Source organism: Lissotriton vulgaris, chromosome 9, assembly GCF_964263255.1.
Source record: "Lissotriton vulgaris chromosome 9, aLisVul1.2, whole genome shotgun sequence".
NCBI lineage: Eukaryota > Metazoa > Chordata > Amphibia > Caudata > Salamandridae > Lissotriton > Lissotriton vulgaris.
The window spans coordinates 428,990,209-429,004,374 of record NC_141697.1 but is presented as its reverse complement, the minus strand read 5'-3'; the positions used below and the strand labels follow the sequence as shown (position 1 = coordinate 429,004,374).

Sequence of the window (14,166 nt, the reverse complement as noted above, 5' to 3'; positions counted from 1 at the left end):
CAGCACCAGGTCTGACCCCGGCTTAATACCAATTGATTCAGGCACCCCTAATACTATTTGCGTGTTAATATTAACGTGAGTCTGTATACCTGAATCTTCATTGCTGCCTTTCTCACTTAGCATAACCTGAGGCTCCTGGGGGGTAAGTACCGCTGTTCCCCCAAGCTGTGTGCGAACATTCTTGGCAGATTGCTTCTGAAAAAGTTTGGGTACTGTTTGTACAACACGCTCAGCCCCTTTCTTAGAAGTTTGAGACCTTGTGTTAGCAACCGACTCACCGGATTTCATATTACCTGGCGAACCGCTTGTTAAATCTTCTTGCTCGTCATCAACCACAGCAGTTACTTTGTTTCTCCCGCTTCGTGTGGAAGGCACTTCTGCGTTTTTGGGAGGCATAGCGACGTTGTTCCCACTGGATGCCGGAAATGCTCGGAATATCTCTCCAAGCCGAAGCGGGATACGCCAAGCCCGAATGGAGCACTTAAGTGCACTGGCAGAAAACAAAGCCAGAAACACCATCAAGGGCGGAGCCGCGAGTCCGACATTTCGCCTTTGTTTTGATCACACGAATAGCACCACCGTCCACGATAGCCAAACTGCATAAATCCGAGCGGAAAAAAATGCCTGAAATAACTCCTTCAATCAGGTCAGGTTCATTAGTTCATTCCTCCGTAGTAAATGCAAAAGTCAGTTTTCGACGTCTGTTCTTCTACAGAACGGGAGCGGAGGAGCCGGCAAGCTTACACCGCTAGCGTCGCGGTCGCCATCTTTCCTGAATGTTCACAATTTTTATGACAAAATGCACAATTTCAGATAGCTGGGCTTTGTTTGCCCTGTGTTACAGTGGTTAGTGTATATGATCATAATGTCATGTTCATGGAGTGTGGTGTCCATAGATGTGATGGTATTTATTGGTCTGCACAAAATGAAGGCCACTCTGCAGGTTGACTTTATCCACTGTGGTTTTTGCAATCTGCAATACTATGTTCCCTGTGTCATTGACCTAAACTATACCGTCATAAGGGCAGACAAAACACACAACTGCCCCATTGTCAAGTCAGTTTTACCTACACTCTATCTGAAAGTCATACAATCCATATTTTCTGTGTTGCGCTGGCTGCAGTCAAGTTACCATAAAAAGTGGGCAGAGGCTTTCTGGGCCCAATCTGTGAAACCCCAATGCCAGCCCAAAGCCCGGGAATGAGACAGAAATCATAGGAAATACCCCCTCCTGCTAAATGAATGAGTAATTTTTAAGCCAATCTTGTGGTTTTGTTGACTTCACTTTTCTTTGAATGCCCCAAAAGAAGAACACATGCTACCCTACTTGAGCCAAGTGCTTGATATTCACCTGGACTCTGAAAAGGAGAATCTTCCAGCATAAACATGCAGTTGTCATCCCAAAGGATAAGATCAAGATTACCTGAAGAAGCTCTGTTATGGTGCCCGGACATGAAAGAAGATGAAACAGAATGCCATGAAAGCAAAAAGGAGCAATCCCTTGAGCAAGAGGACTAAAAGCGGGTTCCAGTTGCCCAAAGCCTGTTAGGAAGTTGCTTTCAAAGTTCAGGTTACCTAGGAACCTCAGGTTCTTGCAGTCATGCTAGCTAGATTCCTTTCAAGAAGAAAACTTCTTCAACACTACAAGGTTTTGAGCTCATGAGATGTAGACCTGGGTTGAGAGTGTTCAAATCTGTATCCACGACAAGCTACAAGGTACTGTTCAAACCATCTCCAGAGGGACATAGAGACTTTTCTCTTCACTCTGGGCCTTAGGGTGTCATTCTGTTACATGTTGCCAGTCATCCTGATTCCACAACCATTAGTACGGGCTTCTAAACCCTAACTGATCCCGGGATATCCACTTTTATACCAACAGCTGGCCAGTGGGTTGTAAATCCTATTTACTTGTTAGCAATGTTTGATCCAGGGGATTCTATAGACACCTTGGCTCCCATGAATGGTCCTGTCAAGTGGAAATCTTGACTAAGGTCGGCCAGTTCAGACATACTGGCCCCTGAAGTTTGGCATTCATTGGGGAATATGATTAAGGCGTCATATGTCTGTCCGGTGTTCTAGTAATGGCTTTCAATCCCAATGATGGCACATGATAATGTTTGTTTCTAAGAAAAGAATAGTTTTCCTTAACAGTGTAGACAATGTTTCTTTCATGTCAGGCCAATTCTGCTTCAAAAATGCACATGCTGGCCCAATGTAAAACTAAGTAGAACTCAAGGAGGTGCAGGGGCTGGATTAAACCCATTTGTGCTTTGTGACACTTATACGAGGGTTAGGGTAAAGGTAACAACTTTTCTAGTGCCCCAGGAAAAAAAAAAGAAAATGATGGGTGTAGAAATGTGCAACTTATAAAGCTGTGTTTCCATGTTTTTTCTGAAGGTTGAGATACGTACTCCAGTCTGGAAGGCCAATATCATTATCCTGCTATGTCCCGACATGTGACTGATCAACATGATAAAATGTGCTTTTATGCTGAGCAAGCTACACTAAAAGTAGCACTGCTTACATTATAATTTTGTTCTAAGTGTAAACTTGGTTTAATTGTACGAAGAAAACAACTATTCCTCGCCTAATTACTGCTTTTGTATAGTTCTGTGTAGTTACACATGGTGTAGGGAAATATGTTAGAGATATAGTGTGTAGACAAGCATTGCAAAGGTTTCTTTTTATTGTGATTGGAAGGAGATAGTAGTAAATCAAGAATACTATCATTCCAAAAGATTTAAAGTTACAACTTATCTTCTGTCTTTATGCAAAACATTGCAATTAAACGAACATGGATGAATGTGTCACAAGAAAATGTTTTATAGCCAAACTAATTCACATGTACATGATTATGAAAAAATGACCTCAAACTCTGAATAGACGTACACAAAAAATCATAATGAAGACATAAATGTACAGCATAAATTAGAGCATAACCTAGAGGCAGGTAAGGATGCCAGTGGTGAGCTAGACTGGTAAGTTGCCTACAAAATTATCCAACCACTTTGGTGATCTGCGTGACCTGACATGTTCTTGTCTCCATGATGAAGATCCTGTGCAATTAGTTAAACAAATGGTACAGGCACTATCACCTGCAGCTCTGCCTCCAGACATCAGGCAGCTTGCTCCATGTCCATCATTCACTCTCCACCTTTGCTCAATGCAATCATTCAAGTTTGATTCATCAATAAATGACCATACACTACATCCTTCATCCTCTATTCCTCTGTGCAATCTACCTTTTTGAAAAAAAGCTATCCATCTCAAATTCTATATCTAACTATTGACTGTTCTTACTCAATTACCACCTACAGTTCTTACTTTTTATGGCCCCTTGAACTTGAATAACCCTTGGTCTGATTGGCAGGTTTCATCTTAACACATTCCCCTACTGATGTTCTATGTCCTACAACTGTGTAACTTGCATGCCTGTCATCTCATTCCAACTTAATTGCAGGCATTCATGTTGAAACAAACTTTGTTCCAGGAGACCTCGCCTTCATCACTTTTAAAATGTGACTATCCAGGCAACAGATTTACTGTAGTGCGATGTGCCCTATAACGCCTCTCTTACTGCTTCCTGTTCCTTCAATTTTGAACTTTTGTAGCCAATTCCATGGTTCCTTTAACCAACATGCTTAACCTTTTCATGTGACATTGCCTTGTAGATTGTATAAAGCTGGCGAAAATGTTTAAAACCACAGCCATTCAAAAACGTTTTCATCTCTCCAGACAGACAGCAATTACATGCTATTGTCCATTATGAAGCCGAATGGAATGCCTTCTCTTCTGAACATCTCTCTCAATGCACTAACCGTAGTCTGCATGGTGCTATTGCTCATGGACACGACTTTAACCCATTTCTAACTGACATTCACCGACACAGCCGCATGCCTCTCCTGCTCAGGTACAAGCAAAAATGGACCAAGAAAATCCAGACACAGTTTATCCAACACTATTTTTGTGTTACATAAGTGCTGGTCATCACTCACCACATCCAACTCTACCTTCAGTCGCTTCTCTGCTTCTGTACACACTTAACAGTTCGTGGCCCCGCTTGTGACTTGCTCATCTAAACAGACCACCAAAACCTTTCTTTAAACTGTTTCATTATTACGGTTTGCCCTTAGTGTCCTTCATGGGCCAATGCTATGAATTTTTCCCTAATACCACACTGAGGCACAAACCCGTTGCCTCCGATAATCTTCACACATGAACAACTCACCATCAATCTTAAAATATGGTCAAGCCCCTTTAGGACGTCTACTCTTCCTGCTTTTTGCTTTTTGCTTTTTGCATTTTTCATTAAAACAAAGTGTTATCTTCTCTCATTGACTGATTCCAATCGTCCTTAGATAAAGATGTTACAAATCCTTCCATGGCATCCCCTACACTTGCCACAAACTCCTTCATCTCCAAATTGCTTTTCTCTACAGTAAATACAGGGACCCTGCACAAATAATCCACAATCTTATTCTTCCACCCAGGAATAAACTCCAGCATATAACTACACTTTTGGAATTTAGCTGCTAATCTCATTAATGTCGCAGAGCAATTACTATTTCCACATGGTGTTAATACCCTAAACAATGGCTTGTGAACAGTCAGTAGTTCAATTTTGGTGCCCCATATATTAGTACGAAAATGAGTGATGAACCATACTGCAAGCTAATGCTTCTCATTCTATGACCGGGTAATTTCTCTCAACAATTGACAGAGACTGAGAAGCAAAAGTTACAGACTTTTACACTCTTCCATGCAACTGGAAAAGAAACACTTCAATTCCCTTGGTGCATGCATCTTCTGTTAAGATTTTTTTAAACACATTCACCTACACCCTATCTGTTGCTCCTCTCCCCATTCAAATTTTCTCCCTCTCCTCAATAATACTCTCAAGTTGTGAAAAATATTTATGAATTTAGAATAACATTCTAACAAGCCCATGAACAACCTGAGTTTCTCCCTGTGGTACCCTAATTATTCTATTTCATTTTGTAAAAATCTGCACTTTGTCTTGCAGATTATAAGGCCTGAATCACAATTGTACTCAGAAATGGTTCGTGTTTGTTTTGTGTTTCAATAAAGTTACTGAATATCACGATATAATCCTGAAAGCACATGGCATTTTTGAGTCCTGAAGGAACATCTGACATGAGTCTTTAAAGAACACTAGCAGCCGAAATTGGTAAACGATGAACGCCATTAGTGCCTTAGATTTTGAATGGAATTTCATCTGGTAGTAGGCACTTCTCTTGTCTAACTTTGAAAAGTACTTACATCCAGATAACATCAATATCCTGTTGTTGATGTTAGAAACTGGAAAACAATCAAAAACAACATGTGCATTAAGACTTCGATGATTCACACAAAGTCGCAACGATCCATGTGCTTTCTTGGTGATTACCACAGGAGAAATTACTCGATCTTTGATCATCTGGCTCAACAAAGCCTTTGCCTCATTTCTAATGGCAATTGAGACTCAACGAGTAGTATATCTCACTGGCACAGCCACTTTTCTTAATGCTATTCTATGGCGTTAAGAAAAGTGGCTGTGCCAGGGAGATATACTACTCGTTGAGTAATGAGTTCTTAATAGGTATGAGAGTGTTGAATAATGAGTTCTTAATAAGTATGATAGCGTGTTTGAAGACAGAGTTGGAGAAGCCAAATGATATGTTCTATGAACATATCATGTTCTATGAACATATCATTTGGCTTCTCCAACTCTGTCTTCAAACACGCTCTCATACTTATTAAGAACTCATTAGAGATTCACTTCTCTGATTACAATGACTTAGTTTGAGGTTGTAGGATTAACCACAATATTCAGATCATATTGGTGTGTACAATTTAATATGGATGGACCTGATTTTGCTTTATACACTTTACCTTAAAAACATTTAAAAGGAAAATTATTCTACAAAACAGTTTTTTGTTTTAACTTTTGACTGCTTATAAAGCCATGTAAAGTCTACAAAATGTGCACCTTTGTGCAAAGATACACCAATACATTCCAGGAAAACAAAAATTGTATAAATAATTCCATGACAGAAAAATACCAACATGGAAATGAATTGTCAAAACGTGTATGTGGCAGGGATGAAGCATCACAAAACTGCACCCTTGAGAATTTAGGAAGAAAAAACAACAATATTACATGCTGTAAAAAAAATCCTAGCTTAGAAGGCAACCTAAAATTTGCATCCAGGATCCAGACACATCGGTCAGAATCAAATTGAAGGCGTTTGTCAGTGAGGACCTATAGCACCAGGTGTACTGCAATTGAGAGACTGTTAGTATAATGTACTTGGGGGCCTATCAGGATGGCGGACGGACATGCGTCTGTCCGCCACCCCAGAGGAGGAGGGACCGTCCGCAGGGGCAGTGACGGTCCCTCCGTGCTAATTAGGATGTGACCGCCACCCTGGCGGTCACATCCTGTATTTTTAACATTGCGGCGGGTGCTGCTTGAAGCAGCACACGCCGCAATGTTAAAAAAAACATGTTTACCTTTGCATGCACGAAGCTGCAGGCACCGCGTGGTGCCTGCCGCTTCGTGCACGGAAAGGCAGGGGAGTACCATAGGTATCCTCCATGTGCACCGCCCACGTGCACCCCCCACCCCCCTTCACCACAGGGGGCCCGCAACGGGCCCCCGAAGACAACACTGTATGCCTTTCCACTGAGGAAATGCCGCCGTGGAAAGGCATAGGACCACTGCTATCCTAATATGGCTGGCGGTGTCTGATAGACACTGCCAACCACGTTAGAGCTTTCCCACCGCGGTCGGAAGGCGACTGCCGCGGAAAAGCGGCGGACGGAAAATAGATCCCCCAGCCATCCTAATCCGGCGGGGGTCTTTTTCCAGTCCGCAGCGAATAATCCGCATCCTCCGGGCCGGCGGTGGCTTCCGTCGGCCCAGAGGATGCGGATTATCCGCAATCCTAATGAGCCCCTTGGTTTTTATAATGCCTGAATCACAAAAGCACCAGGCACAGAGTTCAGAAGTTACTAATTCCCACTAAGTAAGAGTTGTACTGGATTGCTTGTAGAACTATCACATTCTTGGCTATCAATGCTAATGTGTTGTCAACCAGATGTTAGCTGAGATCTGGTTGAACATCCATCCTTAAAAGCTGGTTATACTCCCTTGAAGCCTCACCACCCTGTTACTCCTGAGATGCCTCTTCTCGGGGATTTGTTGTAGAATACCTAAGAGGGGTGAGATCCAATGAGTTGTCAGCGAGTTCACATGAGAACAGAGAGGAACTGCCCTACCTCCTATTGAACACAAAAAATAACGGCCTCATAAGGCAGCAGGCACCTCTAAAGCCCAGTTTGCTTTGAGGATTGGATTGGGTTGAGAGAAGGTGGGACAGCCTGACTCTCTCTATTGCACACCACAGGGGATGCCTTTTCACACTCCTTTTACTTTAACACATTTGGTATCCACAATAAGATTCATATTACTCAACTTCACAGACAATAAAAAGATTATATCTTCTGTTCAGGAGAGGGTTTGCCTCCAAACCTGAAATGTTACCACCTTGTCAAGGCATACCTATAAACATGCAATTATTTATTTTCCTTGAACATCAACCATTATAAAGACTACCCAGTCATTAACCACACTCTGACCTAGGTAAGGAGAACGATGCAACTCCCCCTCTTGGTTTAGTTGGGGACTTTTACAAGATCTTCACCAACTCTGGCTTGGATGTTACCTGCCACTTGAAAATGTGTTACACCACGCTCCCCATGCTTGGAGGTCTAGCCAAAGCCATATTTGTAAAACGGAATTGAAAAATTCAGCAATGCAAAATGTCATTTCAGTTTGCTGATATATTATTACCATTCTTCATTTTCATCATATCATTTCTATAATCTTCATTTTATAGAACCACAAAAGATAACTTAGCCGAAAGAAACACTCCCACTGAAGATATGGAGAACAAACTGAATGCGGGGATACAGAAAATAGAAGACCAGGGCGCTCAGCATTTACTGTCAACTTGTCTCCCAGTAATTAAGGTATTGAGAGAGGAATGAATACAATCCTCGAATGACTTTTAAAATATGTAGCTGTTATTCAGTGAAACCCCCAAGAAAATTAGACTGAATTGCTACTGATTTGATATCTTCACGTATCTCCCAATTTCATGGCATTCTATCGGGACAGAAGTGACAGTGGTGTAGAAATGGGCCCTGGTGCAAGCAATGTATAATGGTGCCCCGCCTAGCATTTACTAGCTACCATATAAAATACAACTATCATTTGAGTGTGTTGAGCCTCTAAGACTCCTGGGCCTCGGCGCCACTTCACCTGCTGCACTATTGATAGCTGCGCCCCTGAGAATAGATCAGGTTCTCATACATAAATAAAATCGAGTTATTTAGGTGTATATAACTGGAAAGTGACCCTGGCATGTGGTGCCTCTTCAGGCAGGATTGCCTTGGGACAGAAAATAGACCGGGCACTAAAATAAAAGTGGCCTCCAATAGAAAACTAAATGGCTAAAAAAGTGGCCACAGTTTTTAAATTAGGCCAGTTTTAAGATGGCAAAGACACACAATATGGGTATTTTGCAATGTATGTGGGAACTGCATGCATTTGTGTTTAATGCAGGAAATGTTTGTGGTAATACTAGGGAAATCAACAGTGGCATTAAAACAGGCCCCCAAACTGCCAAAAGTTGCCCAACCCAGTGATCTGTCATATCAGCCCATATTGCATTTCCTGTTTGCTCTATAGGCCAGTCCGACCCTGCCTTCGGGTGGCTCAGGCTTTACTCTTACAGAGAATTGCATCCTGGCACCTGCAGTTTTTCTTTAACTATAATTATGATAACATGATGGTAATCACAGTTTGTCAATCCAGGACATATTGAAGTTTGTCACGCCTCTTCCAGCGAAAAGGGCGTGCGGGTTAGGTCATGTTGAATTAATTTATAAATCTCTTGTTAACCAGAGGATTATTTCCGCTGAACTCCAATCCCAGGATGTAGTCAGGGCGAGAGAGGGACATTCATTAACTTACTTAAAAAAAAAAAATTCAAAGTGTGCTTGAAGGACCCATAGTTGATTGTAGACCAAAGATTTTTTAGTAAAGCATTCCAAAGTTTTTCTGAGCAGACCCTGAAATTACGGTGTGGATGTGTGTTGTGTGTAAGATGTATATGTATGCTCATGACGTTTTCTGTGCTCAAGGATACTTGTACAAAACAGGTCACTTTATTCATAACAAACACTCACACATATCTCCTTACACCTCTATGCAGGAATATCAAATGCAGTCAAAATAAAGGAAAAACATCCCTCGATGACGCCGAAAATGTAAGACTGGGCACTTTATCTTGGCCCCACATTTCTTTTTTTTGCATTCTGCTGAGCTGGAATGGAAAAACGCAGGACATCTTTGACCTTATTCCCTGTCCAGATACTGCAATTCGACATGTCCCCCCCCATTGTGCATCACTGTGCATCAACCTTGTTGCACATCACACCAGGCTCCCAAAATGCACACAACTCTATATTCCTATACGATACATCACCCAGAGCTCATCTGATGGACAGCATCCGGCACACTATATGCAAGCCAAACCTATTCAGTTTGTCAGTGCTTGTCTTATGCTGCCGAGGCCTACATACACTGTACTGTACACTGACACTTCTTTAAGCTGTGCCCACTGACATATTGCAAGTGATGAGTTTTCAGCAAAATCTGGCGATCGTCTAGTAAAATGTGAGTCAAGCCTGCTGAGAATAGATATACAAACGAATGAAGGAGCTCCCTTCACCTGGGTAGGCCTAAGGGGCCTGCAACTACTCAGTGACCAGCTAACCTATAGCCTTCTGCTTTGTACCTATATACTTTGAGCAGCCAATAGTGCTACAAGGCCATGTCCCTGGCAAAATGTGCGCTAAACAAAACCCACTAACACAACATAATATAACATTATGATGTATTGGCTTTGTCAATGCCACACTAATTGCTCTCCCTACCTCACTGGTACTGTTTCTATCAAGAAATAACATGTCAATTGCATCAACTCATGCTAAAAGAGCCGCCTTTAGCTAGAGTTACACGCCTTGTGTCACACTGAAAGCTCTTCAAAAACCCTGCTGTTATGTACCCCATATTACAAACCCAATTAAGTAAGAAAACTCAAAGCAGGGAAAACTATTTCCGGCCTCAAACGAAGACCTCTCATCCAGGGGGGCCCCAGTGCACGTCAGCAGATCCCTATCTGTGGCATCCTTTACAAGAAGACCTCAGACACTGAGAGGATCTTCTCCAGTTTAGGAAAGAAACCTAAAGATGCCCCATCCAGGCTATACATAGCCCGGCACCTTCTCAGATCCCCTGCCACCACACCATCTCTCCTCCTTGCTCTCAGTCTCCCTCACTTCTCTTGCGTGGTGCTGATGTTGGCTGGACTAGTCGGGCTCTTACAGTTATTGGTGCCCCTATTATAGTTTTAACTTCGTTATTACATTGTGTATTGCATTGCTACATGATTTTGATATAGCCGTGCTATATAAAAATGTAAAATAAATGTATAACACAAAATAACATAAGAATGGACTTCCCAAGAAGCTGATGAATGTATAAACGGCACATGTGAATACATTTGAGCAGTTCCTTCAAGCACCCTGCTAATCCTTGTTCTAATTCTTCTTCTTGGTTTGACAATACTGTAGAGCCATCTTTCAGAAAACTGCACGGACTTTCGTTGGCTTAGAACATACCTGGAGGAGAACTTAAATGTTCTGGACATAGCTCACTGTGAGGTAATGTGGAGCATAGCCATAAACGGCTTGTTTTTACTAAAGATACTAACAAATAAATATTAGCCAAGAACATGTTTAGCTAATTAAAGTTAACTAAATTAACTAAGGATATAAGATAAAGTATTTCCGTAACATTCCTATTGTTGTAATAATACATACTTTAGAGGTGTAGAATCTGACATGGTTTTACTCTGTTTTGAACATGCGTCCCTTAGTACCAGGGCACAAATTCTAAAAACAAAAGTGGGGAAACTAACCAAGTTAAGCAGTATGCAAGTGACATTATGGCACGTGGCATCACAGGAAGTGACATCATAGGGAATGGCATCACAACCCATGACCTTACAGGAAGTGACATAAAACAAATGACATCAGGTCTTAAGACCTGACACATATGTTTAGCAGGACTATCATGAGTGCATTTGAGCACATTACGAGATTTAACAAATTAGATTTTGCGTCAAGGTTGTGCCAAAGAAGTGAGTCAACCCTGATGCAAAATATAGGACTAAACATATACATTTGGGGTCCTATTTATGAGAAAATAATGGAGCTCGGTGCCGCAAGTCATTTTGCTGCGCCGCCCTGCGTTAGTTTAGAAGCACAGGAATGCAACACATTTACAACAATATGTTGCATCTCTGTGTTTTTCCCTGCCCTGGCGCACAAACTGCTGCCATCTGTCGGCACAGGCACCCTTGCACCATGGTGCAAGGATGCCTGCATCATCGGGAGATTGTTTTTCTGCAGGAAGGGGCACCTTCCGGCACAAAAACAATCAATTGAGGTGATTTTCTCTTCCCATGCGAGCTGTAGAATGAAGCATGTATTGAAAGAGGAAAAGAACGAGGAGAAGTAAAATCATTTATCCTCATTGCGCCTCGCTACGCCACCCTTGGGGTGGCGTAGCACTCTGATGCATTTCCAGGTTTACTACTGCTTGTAAATCTGGAAATGCATCAGTGGACATGGGTGTTTCGTGGAAACACCCTCAGCAACACCCATGTCATGCCCACTAACACGCAAAATGTTGTGTGAAACGGGGCGATGCTTACAAACACACGTAAAGCCACACAGGGTGGATTTACGTGTGCTTGTAAATATCATGCAGCAGGTTGCACCGCCGGTGCTTCACTCAACGTGACACACCGGTTGCGCAAGGGGCTTGTAAATAAGCCCCTTGTTTTGTAAAATCTCTGCCACAAAGAGCTTGGCAACAAGGAGGAACATGGCAGTAAATCTGTTCTGCTCAATTGGTTCGGAAAGTCTGCATTTTAAAATGTGAGTTAATGCACTTGCTGCAGAGATCTTTGTGTGCCCAGTAAATCTCTGGGAATAATATAATGGTAAGATAACTTTGGAGGGTAACACATTTGGTGGAGAGATCTATTTTGTCTAGTTCTAGTTCTGAATCAAAGTAGCATGGAGGGTTAATGTATCACCTGCATGCACATCAAGTAACGTGAAGATGACCGCCTTTTATTTTATGCAGTTAGGTAAGTGGGTACAGCTTTAAACACAGAGATCGTAATCCTACTAATATAGTACAAGGAGCTATGAAGGACATGTGAATCCTACACCTTGTAACCAGTAGCGGCTCCTGGAGGGAGTGCTGCCAGGCGGTGACGCAGGGCGGGGGAGGGACAGGGTGGGGGGAAGTAAACTCCGGATTATGGCCTAACGGAGGTAACTATACAAATAAATAAATAAAATGAATTTCAATTGCTTGTAAATCTGGAAATGCATCAGTGGACATGGGTGTTGCGTGGGAACACCCACAGCAACACCCATGTCATGTTCCTAACACGCAAATTGTTGCGTGAAACGGGGCGATGTTTACAAGCACAAGTAAAGCCACACAGGGTGGCTTTACGTGTGCTTGTTAATATCATGCAGCAGGTTGCGCCGCCGGTGCTTCACGCAATGTGTCACACCGGTGGTGCAATAAATAAAATGAATTTCATTGCGCACACAGCATCGCATTTGGCGATGCAGTGCACACAATGAAATTCGTTTTATTTATTTATTTGTATACTTACCTCCGTTAGGCCAGAATCTGGAGTTTACTACTTCTCACCCTGCCCCTGCCCACCCTGCATCACCACTCGACAGTACTCCCTCCAGGAGAGGCTACTGCTTGTAACCTTTGTTGTTTAATGTAACACATCCTGTACATTTATTGTCAGTGTATAATGTGTAAATGTAATGTAAAACGCTTTGACTTCCCGAATTGGGATGAGTAGCGCTATAAAAGGAATAAAACAAAATAGTGGTATTTGAATTGTTTTTTGTGTACATTCTGGGACGGACCCACACTTCTGACATTCTGACAGTACATGCATATCTCTTAATCTAGGGACTGAACAAAGTCAAAAGCATACCTCTCTTAAGTAACTTGTGAAGTAGTAATAAGCTGGGGAAACAATTGTGCCTTTGGCGGACCTACCAGGAGTAGCAGCGGGGACACGACTTGGTGGAGAACCACACTCCTCCATTTTTCAGCGGCATTTCTGCATTACTTCTCGCGCTTCCCGCTCTGCGGGAAACGCTCACAGCTGGGGGCTCTGATGTCTGGTGTCAGGAAGGAAGGGAGGTGAACTACAGAGCCCACAAGACATCTGGGCATAGAGACACCCTTTCGCCACGCTTCCCACAGGTGAATAAAATCGGCCTCAGCATCCTGCAGCGTGGGACGAGCCGGGCGAAGCCCGGGCCAAGGGAGGGCCTGTTTAAGCCCATTTAAGGCCAGTTAAGGACGGGACGAACCACCACCCTAACATCGATTCCAGCAGCCCAAGGTCAGTGATCCTTAATTAAAGATATATCCTGCAAGCTAAAAAGTGCGAAGTAGCAGCCCCATCTCAACAAATATGGCTACCTCGCCTAATGCAGGTTCAAATGGCAGGAAGTGCACTGGATGAACATTAATGGGCACCCTAGATAATTTTCTTATCAGGGTATCGTCAGCCTTGGCCAAGGGCATAGAACTCACAGAAAAGAGACTATCCTTGGATCCCCCATTTAACAAGAGATCTTCTTTGGGAAATCTGGCAAGGACTAGATCACCACTAAATCACCAGGCAGATTCCCAGGGTACGCTTCCTCCTTCGGAGGTGGAGAAGAGAAGCTTATCACCACAGCCAGTGATTATCCTCGAAACAAGTGCGAGCCACCCTAGGGGGACGGGCTCTTACAGTGTTGCAACCATCCCAGCTCAGAACCTGGCTACATGCAAATTAGTCTGTCCCTGGCCCAGTGCATCATGGGAACAGGGCAGACCAAACTACCAAGCCAATTATTTTACTGGAAAGGAAACAAGCTTCCGGGGACCGGTTTCTGGCTTTATAGCCGTCTTCGGCCCGGCCCAGTATT

The 14,166-nt window shown here is 42.8% G+C and overlaps 1 protein-coding gene across 1 annotated transcript in view; it reads left to right on the top strand.

The window, feature by feature from the left end:
• Positions 1-14,166, top strand: part of LOC147690227 (exocyst complex component 3-like) — a 378,556-nt gene that overhangs the window by 271,328 nt on the left and 93,062 nt on the right. The window contains exons 7-8 of the mRNA XM_086936655.1: positions 7,902-8,034; positions 10,705-10,794. Coding sequence (XP_086792781.1) covers positions 7,902-8,034; positions 10,705-10,794 — 223 coding nt within the window. The remainder of the gene's footprint in view (positions 1-7,901; positions 8,035-10,704; positions 10,795-14,166) is intronic.